Raw genomic sequence first — 17,736 nt, forward strand, 5'->3', positions numbered from 1 at the left:
ACAAGCCGAGAAGTTTCTCCATGAAGAAGTCATGGTTGATGTAGAGTGTTCCTTTCACACTGCGACTTCACGACCAAGGTGTTCTCCAAGACACTGGCAATCGCAATAATGACCAACCACAACCTGGCACATGCGGCAGCTGTTCTTCGCACATACCTCATGCTGAGGCCCCAAACTCGACCAGCCGAAGATAAATATAGGGGGCCCAGTAGAGGAGTGGAAGTCTTCCAGCGACGATGGGAGGTGTTGAAAACTGGATCGGGCATACACACAGCGTTAGCATCGGCACAGCTCTTCCAGTGTGCTGATGAGTTTGGAGGCAGCATTCTGAAGAATGACCCGCACGCAACTTCAAAGGCACTGACTGTTCTCCTAGAAAATATGTGATCCCTAGCCGTTATACCTGTTGCTACCTCGGTATTACGCACGGACCTTCTGCAGCTAAGGCAGGAATGCGATGAACCCTTCCGGGCCTTCGCGGCTAAAGTGCGAGGAAAAGCAGAAACATCCACATACAGCACCCGATGCACGTGTGGCCGCTCCGTGGACAACACAGACGCAATCATCCGCGACGGCATCCTCAATGACCTCTCGACAACAACGTCCGGAGAGAGGTCAGGGGTACCACCCATATCCTGGATAAACCCATTGACGAGGTCATAGCACTGGTAGAAGGCAAGGAGATGGCACGAAACGCCCTACCATCGCCCTTCACATCCGCCTTCCCATCACAGCAACAACAGCCAGCAGGACTCGCCACCACACCCCCAATCCCCTCGCCAACAGACCGCGCCAAGGAGGCCACATGCCCAGAGTGCCGCCACACCTTCAGGTTATTCACAGCCACCATATGGCCAAAAGGAGCACACATGCCACCATCAAGACACTGGAGCTCCACATCTTCTCTAAAGGGAAATGGCGCAGAGCTCGTCTTCACAATCATCCATGCGCCCCGGTCACAATCACCCACCCACGGAGAGGCAGCAACAACCTCAACAGCAACACTCTCCAGGCAGAGGTAACTGCCATCGCAGGCACAGGAGCGCAATAAGATCTGTGGTCACTCACAGAGATCCTCGTGTGCGGCTTCTCGCGCAACGAGCTTCAACCAATCAGCCTCAGCCTGTCACCTGGAGCCACAGAATGGTGATCACTTGCAAGAACGATGGCTCGCCCCATCGCACTGTGGACCTGTCAACGCTCAACAAATTTTCTCTAAGGGAGACATTCGCCATGGAGTCATCATTCCACCTCACACAGCGCATTCCCAAAGACCAGTGGAAAACCGTCACATGTCGACGCCCAGAACGGGTATCACAGTGTCCCGAGTCTGACCGCCATCTCACATCCTTCATCACAGCCCCAGGAGGCTTTCTATCATCGGGGGATGGTTACAAATGCCGGTTTGACGCTGTGCTAGCAGAGGTTGAATAAAAAGAGTGCTGCTTGGATGACATGATCCACTACAACAGTGACCTCACGGAGCACTGGTGGAGGACAATAGACAATAGGAGTGTTCCTTGTCACACTGCGACTTTACGACCGAGGATGTCTCCGAGACACTGGCAACTGGCAATAATGAACACTCGCCTATTTCGCCTTAAACAACACACACTCTTCTGGCGCTTCAAAATCACACATCTAACAGGCAAGAGTAACCACGCAGCAGACGCCGCCTTGCCATCTTGCTTGGGGCTCCACTCCAGCCAAGCACCGCAGAGCTTGTCAGACGATGCAGAGTCCGCAGTCATGGCTCCAAGTCGTTGCAGTACCGAGGAGGTGGGCATGACCTGTCCCAACCTGGACCTTGGAGGTCTCAGGACCATTCTTGACTCCCTCTATGCAGAATGTATCCTCCTCTACCAGGATCGCGTGGTAATACCCCCTTCTCTCTGCCAACAAGTCCTGAAACACCTACACGCCACTCACCAAGGTACCTCCACCATGGAACAGCGTGCATGAGCCATCGTCTACTGGCCTGGTATGACCCAGGATATCCGTGAAAGGGCAAGATGCGCAGACTGCAACAGAAACGCCCTGTCACAAGCCGCTACCCAACCCATCCCATCGCCGCCGCCGCCTACCCCGTTCAACAGTCTTCATGGACTTCTTCGACTTCAGTGGGCGCCACTACCTCATCATCTGCGATCACTTCTCCAGGAACTAACCTTGCAGGCTCGGCTGGCCTGATACGCCACCTACGCTCGTTCTTTGCTACTTTCGGGGTTCCAGACGAGCTTTCTAGTGACTGCGGCCCGGAGTTTATGTCCACATCAGCAGAGGATTACACATGGGGGATAAGACACCGCCTATCTTCTGTCAGCTTCCCACAGTCTATAACGACAGGGCAGACGTAGCGGTGAAGACTGCCAAGTGTCTATTAATGTCCAACACAGGACCCACCGGCTCGCTTGACCACGACTGCTTCCTACGCGCCATACTGCAGTTACGCAATACCCCCAACGCTGACAGCAACCTCTCACCTGCCCAAATCATTTCCGGAAAACCTCTACGTGTCACACTATCATTTGTCAACTGCCTAGAGAAATTTTCTAACCCCAATGTTAGACCACTATGGCTTGTGGCATGGAAAGCCAAAGAGGACGTCCTCCGTACCCGCCTCACCCGCACCACCCAAAGCACTACGAGCCCACTCTCACCCCATTCGCCCCCTCTCCGTCGGCGAGAGAGTCCTCTTACAGAACCAGCAAGGGCCACATCCCAAAAAGTGGGATCGCTAAGGGTTGTCCTGGTTGACTCGTTAGGTCACGACCAGTACCGGGTCAAGGTGGATGGCTCGTGACGGCTTACCTCACGTAATAGACGGTTCCTCCATACCTTTACGCCTGCTTCACCGTCCATCACAGCAAAGGCACCAGTCCCCCCAAAGACGACCTTCTGCCTTGAGAGAGGAATGCCGGCCAGTGCTGCCAACGGTGAAGAGGAGGACCCCAACTTATCACCTCCCAAACGTTACGAGCTTTAAACGGGCACATGGGTACGCTGAGTCTGCGCACCTTCAACTCGAGAACACTAGTGACCTACAGTTTCTCGGACTGGGGGATGAAGGCTTTTAAACCGTACCGTGGTTTCAGCACTACCGATGACCAGTTATTTGTAATCGGCCATCTTGTATTTTGATCGGAAGATATTCTTATCGCCGTCTTCACTACTTTATTGTAAGTCTTAAGCTTGTACCTGTTATCTTCATTACCACTCGTTGCAACACTGTTTATACTAGGACTTCTTCATCATTTTCAGTAAATGATCTATTGACAAACCGAGAAGTTTCTTCACTTTCTTGAAAAAAAACATTTTACGACTATATGTACTGACCGGAGCAGTCACAGGTCGATAACAAAGCCCCTTTTTAGCTACTAAGCTTTAACCAGAAGTAACAAAGCACAAAAAGTTTACAGATAATTGATCCAGACATCCGACCATCAAGCCATCCGACAATCAAGTAACACAGAAGTTCCCCCAATAATTCTGCAAGTATTCATGAGTTAAAAATTATTTCCTATGGACACCTACTGTAATTGTGTAAAACATATGTACCTTTGTTTCTTCGAATGACAGATGATGTCATTGAATAACTTGTGAATCTGGATTTAGTTTCCTCGTCATCAAAAGACAACCCTCCATGTGAATCATCATCTGCCTCCCCATCCAATGGAAAATATTTCTCATCATCATTATCATCAAATTCTTTATCACTCCTGATCAGATCATCATCATCACTAAAAGAAAAGTAACACGATTGTCAATAACAGGTGAATAAAAAAAATGGCCCAAGCTACTTGAAAAATGTAAAGGCCACAACTCACTTAGATTAGATACCATATAGAGCACATAACTTCTTCAATACTTTTATACAAGTATTATTACTTCTAGCAATATTTTTATCAAAGTAAACTCCTCTCTGCACTTCTATTAAGGTCCACAAAAAAGTTGTGTATGTATATTTTCAAATGCCTTTAAAATCTTCTTCAAATAAACTAAACATGAAATTTCTTAACCAAGCAACATCCAAGGACTGTTAAGCACAAAGTGAATCATACCAAGTTGATAGAGGCATCTTTGAATAATGTTATGCATTCCTAGGGTGTGTTTTTTATTATAATGAACAATTGAGATTTCTTCTCATTTCAAATTGAGGTAATGTCTATTTGAAGTAAAAGTGAGATGGTATATTTCATGTGTGTCTAACATACCTTGGGGGGCTTTTCTGTTTTATAAATGTATCAACACAAAAAAAACATAGTGGATCACGAGATTCATAATATCACTTAGTACAAACAAAATCGTCCAGGTGTTCCTATTGTCACAGCAATTAGCCTAAATAGAGAGGCAACAATTGTACCTGAATAGGAATGCTTGATTTAAATGTCAGTGTTGACAACCTAATTGATCATGGTTATGATTTGTAAAGAAGTGAAAACCTGGAGATCTAGGCAACCAAGCTAGGGTCCTCTGTCTTTGTAAAGTGTGTGCTGCCTATGTAACGCTGTGTATTCTTGGTCAGAGAATTGCTGAGCGAAGTTAGTAACCAGACAGAGACAGAACATGGACAATAGCACAAAGAAAGGGGGAAGACACATCTTACCATTATACAGAAAGGGCGAGGTCACACCTTACCATCATACAGAAAGGGGAAGGACACACCTTACCATCATACAGAAAGGGGGAGGACACACCTTACAATCATACAGAATGGAGGAAGACACACCTTACCATCATACAGAAAGGGGGAGGACACACCTTACCATCATACAGAAAGGGGAAGGACACACCTTACCATCATAAAGAAAGGGGGAGGACACACCTTACCATCATACAGAAAGGGGGAGGACACACCTTACCATCATATAGAAAGGAGGACACACCTTACCATCATACAGAAAGGGGAAGGACACACCTTACCATCATACAGAAAGGGGGAGGACACACCTTACCATCATATAGAAAGGAGGACACACCTTACCATCATACAGAAAGGGGGAGGTCACACCTTACCATCATACAGAAAGGGGAAGGACACACCTTACCATCATACAGAAAGGGAGAGGACACACCTAACCATCATGCCTTTCGCTATAAATTTCACACTGATTGGATCCAGATTGGATTACTTCTGACAGACTGATAGATCAGTTTGTGTCAGCGACCTGAATTGTACTTTAGTTGTCTTTAACGGTTTTTATTTCAAATTTACAGGATTCTACTATCAGGCCTGGGAAGAGGTAACAGCTACGCCTCAGAAAAGGAGACCTAAGTAGAATTGCATTGTATTTTCCACGCTTACAAAGTCTTGAATCCTTCCGTGAATGTTTGTTTTGCTTGCACGCTGCATACATTTTGTAATTATTGTTCATTCGTAATCTTTATATTTTCTGAGAGTTAATGGCTCGCATAATCTCTTATGGTTTCTCAGTAAGCTCCTCACCTTGCCATATTTTCCTGTTTTTATTATATTTAGTTCTATTGTACCTGGCAAACAAATAAACTGAATCCAGCACAATAAAAAAATTTTTGCTGTTGTAGACTGTTGGGGAAGTTTTATGCCACTAATTAGGCATAAAGTTGGTAATGCAAAATGTTTGCTGTTGTAATAGGCATTTTTATGCTGGATGCATGAACCATAGACAGCATTTGATATCTCAAAGTCCCCTAGCTTGCATAGGTTCATCTCTACATAGTATACATGTCCATGATCAACTGACACGTTTGCGGGGGGCAAAGCCGTTGATAGTATACTGTAACTCATTAGAAATGAATCCCGGGAAGAGCTGCCCATATCTTCTAGCAACATCTCCGCTTACCTTTCATCCTCATCAGCTGCTTCATTAAAAGGAGCATTTGCCTGAAAACAAGATTATTCAGGGTATGATTTTTACACATATTTGATAAGTTTAGTAAGTACCTACACAATATTTCATCATTTCATAGCAGAAATATGAGTACACAAAAAATACTTACCTAACCATATTTCATTATAATATTTTGTGATGTTTATTTGTTTTTATTTTTTGCAAATCTTAATGCAAATATTATAATCTTATCAATAAACACAAGCATTTCCAAAAAGGTTCTTACCTTAAAAATAAAGTCATCATCCAAGATATTACTATCTTCATCAAGGTCAAGGTCATCATCAAGTGCAGCAACGATATCTGGATCCCACTCTGGATGTGGACCTATAAGATATTCATGTACATGTATTACACTAAGTGGATGTGAACCTTTAAGATGTACATGTATTTCTATTGGTGGATGAAGACTATAAGATGTACATGTATTACACTAAGAGGATGAAGAACTATAAGATGTACATGTATTACACTTGGTGGATGAAGACCTATAAGATGTACGTGTATTACACTTAGTGGATGAGGACCTATAAGAGGTACATGTATTACACTTAGTGGATGAGGACCTATAAGAGGTACATGTATTACACTTAGTGGATGAGGACCTATAAGAGGTACATGTATTACACTTAGTGGATGAAGACCTATAAGATGTACATGTATTACACTAAGAGGATGAAGACCTATAAGATGTACATGTATTACACTAAGAGGATGAAGACCTATAAGATGTACATGTATTATACTAAGAGGATGAAGACTATAAAATGTACATGTATTACACTAAGAGGATGAAGACCTATGAGATGTACATGTATTATACTAAGAGGATGAAGACCTATAAGATGTACATGTATTACACTTAGTGGATGAAGACCTATAAGATGTACATGTATTACACTAAGAGGATGAAGACCTATAAGATGTACATGTATTATACTAAGAGGATGAAGACTATAAAATGTGCATGTATTACACTAAGAGGATGAAGACCTATAAGATGTACATGTATTATACTAAGAGGATGAAGACTATAAAATGTACATGTATTACACTAAGAGGATGAAGACCTATGAGATGTACATGTATTATACTAAGAGGATGAAGACCTATAAGATGTACATGTATTACACTAAGAGGATGAAGACCTATAAGATGTACATGTATTACACTAAGAGGATGAAGACCTATAAGATGTACATGTATTACACTAAGAGGATGAAGACCTATAAGATGTACATGTATTACACTAAGAGGATGAAGACCTATAAGATGTACATGTATTACACTAAGAGGATGAAGACCTATAAGAGGTACATGTATTACACTTAGTGGATGAAGACCTATAAGATGTACATGTATTACACTTAGTGGATGAAGACCTATAAGATGTACATGTATTACACTAAGAGGATGAAGACCTATAAGATGTACATGTATAACACTAAGAGGATGAAGACCTATAAGACGTACATGTATTACACTAAGAGGATGAAGACCTATAAGATGTACATGTATTACACTAAGAGGATGAAGACCTATAAGAGGTACATGTATTACACTTAGTGGATGAAGACCTATAAGATGTACATGTATTACACTTAGTGGATGAAGACCTATAAGATGTACATGTATTACACTAAGAGGATGAAGACCTATAAGATGTACATGTATTATACTAAGAGGATGAAGACTATAAAATGTACATGTATTACACTAAGAGGATGAAGACCTATAAGATGTACATGTATTATACTAAGAGGATGAAGACTATAAAATGTACATGTATTACACTAAGAGGATGAAGACCTATGAGATGTACATGTATTATACTAAGAGGATGAAGACCTATAAGATGTACATGTATTACACTAAGAGGATGAAGACCTATAAGATGTACATGTATTACACTAAGAGGATGAAGACCTATAAGATGTACATGTATTACACTAAGAGGATGAAGACCTATAAGATGTACATGTATTACACTAAGAGGATGAAGACCTATAAGATGTACATGTATTACACTAAGAGGATGAAGACCTATAAGAGGTACATGTATTACACTTAGTGGATGAAGACCTATAAGATGTACATGTATTACACTTAGTGGATGAAGACCTATAAGATGTACATGTATTACACTAAGAGGATGAAGACCTATAAGATGTACATGTATAACACTAAGAGGATGAAGACCTATAAGACGTACATGTATTACACTAAGAGGATGAAGACCTATGAGATGTACATGTATTATACTAAGAGGATGAAGACCTATAAGATGTACATGTATTACACTTAGTGGATGAAGACCTATAAGATGTACATGTATTACACTAAGAGGATGAAGACCTATAAGATGTACATGTATTACACTAAGAGGATGAAGACCTATAAGATGTACATGTATTACACTAAGAGGATGAAGACCTATAAGATGTACATGTATTACACTAAGAGGATGAAGACCTATAAGATGTACATGTATTACACTAAGAGGATGAAGACCTATAAGATGTACATGTATTACACTAAGAGGATGAAGACCTATAAGAGGTACATGTATTACACTTAGTGGATGAAGACCTATAAGATGTACATGTATTACACTTAGTGGATGAAGACCTATAAGATGTACATGTATTACACTAAGAGGATGAAGACCTATAAGATGTACATGTATTACACTAAGAGGATGAAGACCTATAAGACGTACATGTATTACACTAAGAGGATGAAGACCTATAAGATGTACATGTATTACACTAAGAGGATGAAGACCTATAAGAGGTACATGTATTACACTTAGTGGATGAAGACCTATAAGATGTACATGTATTACACTTAGTGGATGAAGACCTATAAGATGTACATGTATTACACTAAGAGGATGAAGACCTATAAGATGTACATGTATTACACTAAGAGGATGAAGACCTATAAGAGGTACATGTATTACACTTAGTGGATGAAGACCTATAAGATGTACATGTATTACACTTAGTGGATGAAGACCTATAAGATGTACATGTATTACACTAAGAGGATGAAGACCTATAAGATGTACATGTATTACACTAAAAGGATGAAGACCTATAAGATGTACATGTATTACACTAAGAGGATGAAGACCTATAAGATGTACATGTATTACACTAAGAGGATGAAGACCTATAAGATGTACATGTATTACACTAAAAGGATGAAGACCTATAAGATGTACATGTATTACACTTAGTGGATGAAGACCTATAAGATGTACATGCATTACACTGGGTATCCTTATTGCCATAACCAAAATGGTATAGAGGTGACAGTGATCAGATTTATGATAGTTCCACATATAACTGTTATAGCAACATATCGCTCACCTAATATCACAATAAGTCAGCTTTGTCTCACTATAGGTGAAATCTTAAGTATGCCTTTAATGACACAATTGAAAATACTTATTGGGGATTTTAATGTTAACTGGTTAAACAATTTGGAAAGGGCTTCTTTGTATAATGTTTTAGTAAGAGATAATCAATACAGACAGTTAATACCATGATACACTACAGATAACAAAACTTGCATTGATCACATATACACTAATTTACCATAAACCGTTATAAAAGCGCCACTTTTCTGAAAACAATAGATGTCAAAACGCCTTTTTCAGAACTAAGCATCCGTGAGTTAAAAGAGTTGCTTCTCCATGCTAAAGGAATACAGGCAGTGGTAGACAATTCTACCAGGCTTCTTGTATAATTTCTACCACTCGGAACTGCAGTCTAGTTGCTATCGGCAAGATAAATGAGTGTAAAAACGTCTGGGTAGGTTGTTTGTACTAACTAGTGAACTTCACTAGCTTTAGCGATGCAATCGCCAGTTTTGTGAAAACTACAGTAAGTTTTCTTATTACCAGTAGACCAAGTTTAGCTGATAGACGTTGTTGTTTACGTTTTTGTTTTAAACAAAAATTAGCTTAGTAGTTTTATCCTCTGGAATTGTTAGTATCGCAGAGAGTTGATATTGTAGTACTTAAAAAAGAAAACAAAGAAACCGCTCTTCACAATTTTAATTTTTTATTGTTGATATTATAAGCCCAAATGTTGTTGTTACAAATAAAAAGCGTTTGAACTACTAATTGTATTATCACTTATTCTTATTCGCTTGGAGCATTCTTATGATTATATTTAATATGCAAATATGATCACAGTAGCTACATGCACGTTTGTGGGCCTATTTTTTAAATAAATTCATATCAGTCTTATACCTTTTTTCAACAACAATAATACCATAAGAAAACCTAGAAATATATTACAGAGAATACAGTATATTACACAGTTGAAATAATTGTTGCAGTGGCTACCTGTATGCTTATGAATGGGGCAGTGTTGGAGATGAGGATGTCTAGTACTGTGTGTGCTGAATTTGAGGACATTACGGATAAGTATCACATCCTACAGTAATTTTTGTTTTTCTTTATCTTACCGGGTGCAGGAGCCGCAAGATTCAGCAATCCTTCCTCCTGTTCATATCCAGATGCAAAGACTTCTGAAGGAAGCTTGACATTTCCAAACTGAAAGAATGGATACAAAAGCTAGCACAATCACAAGTCATCATAGATTTCAAGTTGACACCATATCTTTATATTTTGCAGCATATTTATTTTCAGGAACATGACAATTTTGCCTGATTTGTCATACAGTTAAAGCTGTGTTAAAGAGTGACAATTTAATTGAGATTTTGTAATTTAAGCCATTAGTAGAGCAGGTTGCTATAAGGAGTGATCACAAGGGTGATTAGTAGAGCAGGCTGCTATCAGGAGTGATCTCAAGGTGGTCATTAGTAGAGCAAGTTGCTATCAGGAGTGATCACATGGTGGTCATTAGTAGCGCTGGTTGCTATCTTGAGTTAACCCATTCTCTACTGAAGAATGAAAGAGTGTTTACTGAGACTTTCTGGGGTTGCCATGGTAATTTCCTGTTTTGTCTCTGTCTCATGGTAATAGTCTCCGTTTCCATATAAGGCATGATGTGCATGATGTTGGTGCCCACTGCAAAACAAACATAGATTTGGCCTGATGTTGTCCTTTTTTGCACCTGCTACTGTGCCAGAAGCCCTTTAGCATCCGTTTTCCTCTTGGATGTCTCTTGAAGCCTGCTTGTGTCTCTCAGAAGCCCACCGGGTGTTCATATTTGAGTAATGCCTGCTGCAGTCCACTCAATGCCCTTTAGCGCCCATAAGGCCCACTGTCATCCACTAGGCCAGCTATACCATCCGCCTGACACGCGCTAGCATCCATGAAGCCCACTACCGGCCGTACATTGCCCTCTAGCATCCATAAAGCTCGCTACTGTCCGTACATTGCCCTCTAGCATCCATAAAGCTTGCTACTGTCTGTACAATGCCTGCTAGCGTCCATAAAGCTCTGTACTGTCTGTACAATGCCTGCTAGCGTCCATAAAGCCCTCTACCGTCTGCTCTTTTCTTAGCCATTCTGTTTTTTAATGTGTTAGATGTTACCTTATTCAAATCCAAACGCTCGTCAGGTTTGCTAGCATTGCAGTTGTTGGCTTTTTTGTTGGCTCGTTTACAAACCTTCTTCAATTGCCACTTTTTCTCTCGACTTTAACATCTTCTGGCAAAATTTTCTTTTCTTCCCGTTTCTCTCTTCCCCTTTTTAAGTTCTTTTCTTGATTTCGTTCATATTCCCTTTCGGATTTTTCTCTTTTCTTTTCGCCCTGTGACGTTGAGAAAGTAGTGTTGCCTTCTCAATGATAACTACACAAATTCAAAATCGACAAAAGCAGGCATTTTTAAGCCCAGCGCAGAGGGCCTGTCATTAAAAGCATGCTAGTGGGTATTTAGCAGAGATTTCCCCAAAATACACTAGTGGGCCTTTTCTAAAAAGAATCCAGCAGACAAGTTGTGAACATCCGTTAAGGTACGCTACCAGGTGTTTAGCGGATATATCTTAAGAGGCACATCAGCAGGCAAGTTGTGGGCATCCGTCAAGGTACGCTACCAGGTGTTTAGCGGATATATCTTAAGAGGCACACCAGCAGACAAGTTGTGGGCATCCGTCAAGGTACGCTACCAGGTGTTTAGCAGGTATATCTTAAGAGGCACACCAGCAGACAAGTTGTGGGCATCCGTCAAGGTACGCTACCAGGTGTTTAGCCAATATATCTTTAAGAAGCACATCAGCAGGCAAGTGGCGGGCATCCGTCAAGGTACACTACCAGGTGTTTAGCAGGTATATCTTAAGAAGCACACCAGCAGGCAAGTGGCGGGCCTGCATTTCAAAAGGACGCTAGCGTCATTTTTTAAAGACGGTCCATCCGAGCATAAATTGGCACATTTGCACATGCACATAGCTATTATTACTTGCAAATTATGTACATAGATCATCAATAATGAATTAAGGTTATGCAATAAAAAATCTTCTATGTCGACTTCTTACCTCCTTGGTAACATTCTTATTCTCAATAACTGTGACATAGCTATTATTACTTGCAAATTATGTACATAGATCATCAATAATGAATTAAGGTTATGCAATAAAAAATCTTCTATGTCGACTTCTTACCTCCTTGGTAACATTCTTATTCTCAATAACTGTGACATTGCTTGGTAGTGGTTCCAATGTGCAGTCTGTACGTGTCTTTAGATGCTGCATGTAATCATATTCATCTTCAAAGTGGATGCCATACTCCAGCTGCTGTTCAACTTTGCTTATTGAAGTTTCCCTGTTCATTGAGACAAAAAAAACATAAATACAGTAGAACTTGCTCAAATACAGACTTACATACAAGGGATGCTTGTGAATATGGACTACTTTAAAATTCCTTCACTTTAATTCCTATGAATTACCTCATGTACCCTATCAAATTACCTCACGTAATAAGGGACACGCGGGAATATGGGACTGGTTTACAATTCCGTATTCTCATAATCCCTATAAATTACTTCACATTATAAGGGACATGCGGGAATATGGGGCTGATATACAATTCCGTATTCTCATAATCCTATCTAAAAATCGTTCATGATCGTTTTCATAAGTAGACTTTTTTGTAGCCAAATCCGACTATAAACGTCCCTTGGAGATACTGCAAATGCCTTAATATTTTTTTCAGATTTTTATTAGAAAACTCACTCCCTCCTCCCCATCCCCCCAGAAAAATTAGGTCCACTTCTCCAGATTTCGCCTGTTAACTTGTGGAGTTAAAGGCCCATAAGCAACCAAGACTGCATCAGATCGAGGCTCAATTTTAGCGCTACGCTAAAATAGAAAGTCCACAAATTGTTTCAAACTTTTAAGAAACCTCTTCTATCACTGTTAAAATCGTGTTAAAATCGTTGATATGGAGCTCAAAGTTTTTAATAGTTATTACTTTATTGTTTTACAACAATACCTGGCAAATAATTCTAAGATTTATCTATATGATGGCATTTATGCGATGTCATATGAAAGCGGTTTTACTACCTCGAGCCGAAGGTCACAGGAAATTGAAGTATGTAGAAAGGTTCGTGAAACTTGTATAAATCATTCACTGAAGTCCAAGAACAATACTAAATTCCTTTTGCATTTTATGAAAATATTTAACACAAGATAAGAACAATCTTTGCTTTTTTGCGTTCGTGTCGATGCCAGTATCTTGCCTATAGGCAATCTTGCATGCATTGCATGATAACGATCACGACGACTACAAAGGAATTTGGGTTTAGTTATCCTGGAAGTCAAAGTTTTTCAGACTCTGAGCCACTTATTCACATCTGTATAGAGGGAATGAAAATAGCAGGTTCGGTTCAAAGGTCAACCTTGAAAATGCAAGTTTTGCTGTGAGTCGAATTTGCAAATCATAGTGAAATATATACTTCCTATGTGTTTGGCATATTATATTCTCCACGACTTCTCGCTTCATGGTTATTAACCTAGAGTTTTAATTACAGGTTATAGTACTTATCAGTTATAAAACAAAGAATAGTTTCGAGTTTGAGTGATTGCATGGAATAAACCAACATCCTTCCCGAAGACATAAAGCTTTATTTGTCAATTATCCTTATCCTGAAGCACGCATGGCTTAGTCATTTCTTTGTTACGTCATGTTCTTGTCGTCCATAATGTGGCTTTCTTCACCAGCGAAAACAAGATGAAACACACACCTCGAGAGTCGGTAGTGAATAATTATGCATATTATAGTCCTCCAATCAAATCGCTCACAAGACAAGGGCGCTATTTCAAAACAACAACAATCGCTTTGGTTGCCAATGGGGCTTTAAAAAATGAATGTTTCATGCAGCAATTGAATATCTAAATTTTTCAAACAATTATTATTTTGATAATATTAATTAACAAACAGAAACATTTGTAACCAGCAAATAAATAAAAAAGGTACTCACGATTTCTCAGCTTGGTCAGCACATGCCTTTAATAACATAGAAAAGAGTGGATGTAAAAGCAACCACGATACACTGGTCGGGGCTAAACTGCAGAATACCAGTCCACTTATTTGCATTTTCCTTGTATTTACTGCCTCATTCTATAGAAATCGAGGTGTGAAGTCTCATTGTTAACTCTTTGTGGACGGGTATTCTGCAGTTGCTCTCTGGTCGGTATATCAATATAACAAGAGAGGGACATTCGAACAAACAAACGAAACATATGAAGAGACCACGTGTTTTTTTCTTTTTTTTTATCTAATAAAAAGTGTCTTATAACGCAATATCCCAAATACTACGCAAAAGATCAATCTAGGGACGTGCCTTACCTGAGCAACAGAGTCAATTGGCACAAGAACCCGTTTGGAGCTGTCTTCGTCAGCTTGCAAAGGGTCTTTTTGACTTCGGTGAACGACCTGGAAACTATGTGCTGTTTTTTTGTCGATAAAAGGCTTCTTTTTCTTTCCCTACAAAGAAAAGGCAAGGTTCGTTAAGTTTCTTTTACAATGGACTTTCGAATGATTGATCACAATAGCCACGATTTATACGAAAACACACCATTTTCGTTACTTTGTTTGGCTTTTTTAAAAACAAGATCACTTCTCGGTGTCCGCCATTTTGAATTGCGCCATGTTGTTGGGACCGCGATATGCTTCTCAGCGGCTTGTCACGCCATCTCACAAACCTGGGTACTTTAAGTACGCATCCTGAAGTGTATCATATTAGATGTATCATATTAAATGTCTCATAAGATAATAGCATACACAGCCCGGGCCAGTACCCACAATCAGCGACAAAACCTATTTAAAACGACATCTAAAAAGTAGTCGTTCTCAAATAATTTACAATATGGGAAATTTTTATTACTCACACTTCCCTCCCCTCCCATTCAAAGTTGCTGTCTAGGGTTGTTAGTTAAAGAATCCAGCATTGATTTGGGAAAGGGGGGATTGGGAGGGGGAGGGGAGGATATCAAAGTCACTATGGTACATAATTTTGATTTTCTGCATTTTAGGCGTTAAAATTTTTAACAGTTTTGTCGCTGATTGTCTGAAAATGGTATTTTGCTAAAATGCCAATTTTTTGGTTTCTTGCGAAACTTTTGTAGATATTTAGCAATTAGAAGGTGTTCTGTTATACAATTAGCGTTCATCAAAGCTATTTAAGTTTGTTTTCGTCACAAAATATAATGTTTTAGTACAGAAATAACAGTGCGTCAAAGTTAGAGAAAAAATACCCTGAAATATGGACTTAAGTTAAGCATCTGAGATGCGATTTAAAAATGCCTTTATCAGAGGTTGCCAAAATAACAAATATCTGCATGGCATGTTTCTCGCATCGAAAAAGAAGATTTTCACGTAAAGAAGACGGAAACGCCCAAAAAACAAAGGCGGAAGGCCTTGTAAGCTGAGTGCACGGCCATGGAGGCGGGTGTCGCGCAATATACATAACCCCGGGCAAACGAGAGGGCAAATTCAGTCGGCGGGGATCAACACTACTGACATTTTTGTTAGGACTGTTCAAAGAAAGATGAACTTGGAAGGAAATAAGTATTTAGAGGCGAGAAAGGAAGGTACTTCGACTAAAAAAGATCTGTCTGTGCGGTTAATGTTTTGTAAAAGACTTTAATGAACTGCTAGCCGGCACTCATTGTGGGTTATTCGGAAATGTTTTATTTTCGAATATTGGGAACCCTGTGCGCGCGCGAAGGCCGAGGTGCGCATGGCCGAGGGTGCAAAGAAATTAGAGCCGGCAACATTTCCACGTGTCATTTCCACTATTTGCTCTTGGGATGCGTCCTACATTGATAAATTGATTCTAAGTATGCCAAAACGGTTGGCCTTGATAATTAAAAAGAAAGGGCAACGCACAAAATATTGAACATTTTTATTGTTATGGCATACTGCAACAATCGCATTGAATAAAAGCTGCTGCTATAGTAACGTCAAGCGTGAAATTTTTATTTTCCGGTTGAGTACATTTTACCAAACAAGTAGTAGGAGTAATAGGTCATGCCACGGTATAATGACAGGCGACCACCGGAAATCGTTAAGAAAAAGACACTCGGCACTCTCTGCCCCACACCCACTCGATCCATTCCCAAAGCAACCATTAACACATTCTCCTCCCTGACAGTCCCTTAAAATATCGATTCTAGTCTTCGAGGCTCTTTCGTGAGTCTTTGAAGCATTCTCCAGCTCCCAAGCTGTTTCTAAGGCCTCATCTACAACTTTATGGACACGGTTGATAATGAATTCTGCCAAGTCTGTCTTTCCTTCGTTTGTTTGCTTTTCCGCAAATAGCTCGATGCAAGTTTATATGCTTTTCTCTACTATAATTTGAGATACTTCAAAGGCAGTGAGGCGTTTCTTTGCTTTTTTTCTGTCACTTTTACCCTCGTCATCATCACTGTCACCGCCCTCGTCTCTCCAATCATCATCGTCCATCTCGTCATCTTCACTGTCACCGCCCTCGTCTTTCCAAGCATCATCGTCCATCTCGTCATCTTCACTGTCGCCGCCCTCGTCTTTTCAATCATCATCGTCCATCTCGTCAACTTCACTGTCACCGCCCTCGTCTTTTCAATCATCATCATCCATCTCGTCATCTTCACTGTCACCGCCCTCGTCTTTTCGATCATCTTCGTCCATGTCGTTGTCTTCTTTATCACCGCCTTCGTCTTTCCATTCATCATCGTCAATCTTCTCGTCATCATCACTGTCACCGCCCTCGTCTCTCCAATCATCATCGCCATCTCGTCATCTTCACTGTCACCGCCCTCGTCTTTCCAATCATCACCGTCCATCTCGTCATCATCACTGTCACCGCCCTCGTCTCTCCAATCATCATCGTCCATCTTGTCATCTTCACTGTCACTGCCCTCGTCTATCCAATCATCATCGTCTATCTCGTCATCTTCACTCTAACCGCCTTCGTCTTTCCATTCATCATCGTCAATCTTCTCGTCATCATCACTGTCACCGCCCTCGTCTCTCCAATCATCATCGTCCATCTCGTCATCTTCACTGTCACTGCCCTCGTCTTTCCAATCATCATCGTCCATCTCGTCATCTTCACTGTCACCGCCTTCGTCTTTCCATTCATCATCGTCAATCTTCTCGTCATCTTCACTGTCACCGCCCTCGTCTCTCCAATCATCATCGTCCATCTCGTCATCTTCACTGTCACCGCCTTCGTCTTTCCATTCATCATCGTCAATCTTCTCGTCATCATCACTGTCACCGCCCTCGTCTCTCCAATCATCATCGTCCATCTCGTCATCTTCACTGTCACCGCCCTTGTCTTTCCAATCACCATCGTCCATCTCGTTATCTTCATGTCACCGCCCTCGTCTTTCCAATCATCACCGTCCGTCTCGTCGTCTTCACTATCACCGCCCTCGTCTTTCCAATCATATCATCGTCCATCT

The 17,736-nt window shown here is 40.8% G+C and overlaps 2 protein-coding genes and 1 pseudogene across 2 annotated transcripts in view; all 3 read right to left on the reverse strand.

Moving 5' to 3' along the window:
* Positions 1-15,013, reverse strand: part of LOC5503420 (protein LTV1 homolog) — a 29,824-nt gene extending 14,811 nt beyond the window's left edge. Inside the window, exons 1-8 of the mRNA XM_032371768.2 lie at positions 14,865-15,013; positions 14,636-14,773; positions 14,268-14,293; positions 12,451-12,610; positions 10,350-10,437; positions 6,097-6,197; positions 5,823-5,863; positions 3,559-3,740 (exon numbers count right to left, since the gene is read on the reverse strand). Of these exons, the coding sequence (XP_032227659.2) occupies positions 3,559-3,740; positions 5,823-5,863; positions 6,097-6,197; positions 10,350-10,437; positions 12,451-12,610; positions 14,268-14,293; positions 14,636-14,773; positions 14,865-14,867 (739 nt within the window). The 5' untranslated portion in view covers positions 14,868-15,013. The remainder of the gene's footprint in view (positions 1-3,558; positions 3,741-5,822; positions 5,864-6,096; positions 6,198-10,349; positions 10,438-12,450; positions 12,611-14,267; positions 14,294-14,635; positions 14,774-14,864) is intronic.
* LOC125561907 lies at positions 14,872-17,229 on the reverse strand (annotated as a pseudogene).
* LOC116611435 (aspartate and glycine-rich protein-like) lies at positions 17,230-17,631 on the reverse strand. Its single transcript, XM_032371767.2, has one exon. It carries the CDS (start codon positions 17,629-17,631, stop codon positions 17,230-17,232), a length of 402 nt encoding a protein of 133 aa, XP_032227658.2.
* Between the last annotated feature and the right edge of the window lie 105 nt (positions 17,632-17,736).

This window comes from Nematostella vectensis, chromosome 4, assembly GCF_932526225.1.
Source record: "Nematostella vectensis chromosome 4, jaNemVect1.1, whole genome shotgun sequence".
NCBI classification, from domain to species: Eukaryota; Metazoa; Cnidaria; class Anthozoa; order Actiniaria; family Edwardsiidae; genus Nematostella; species Nematostella vectensis.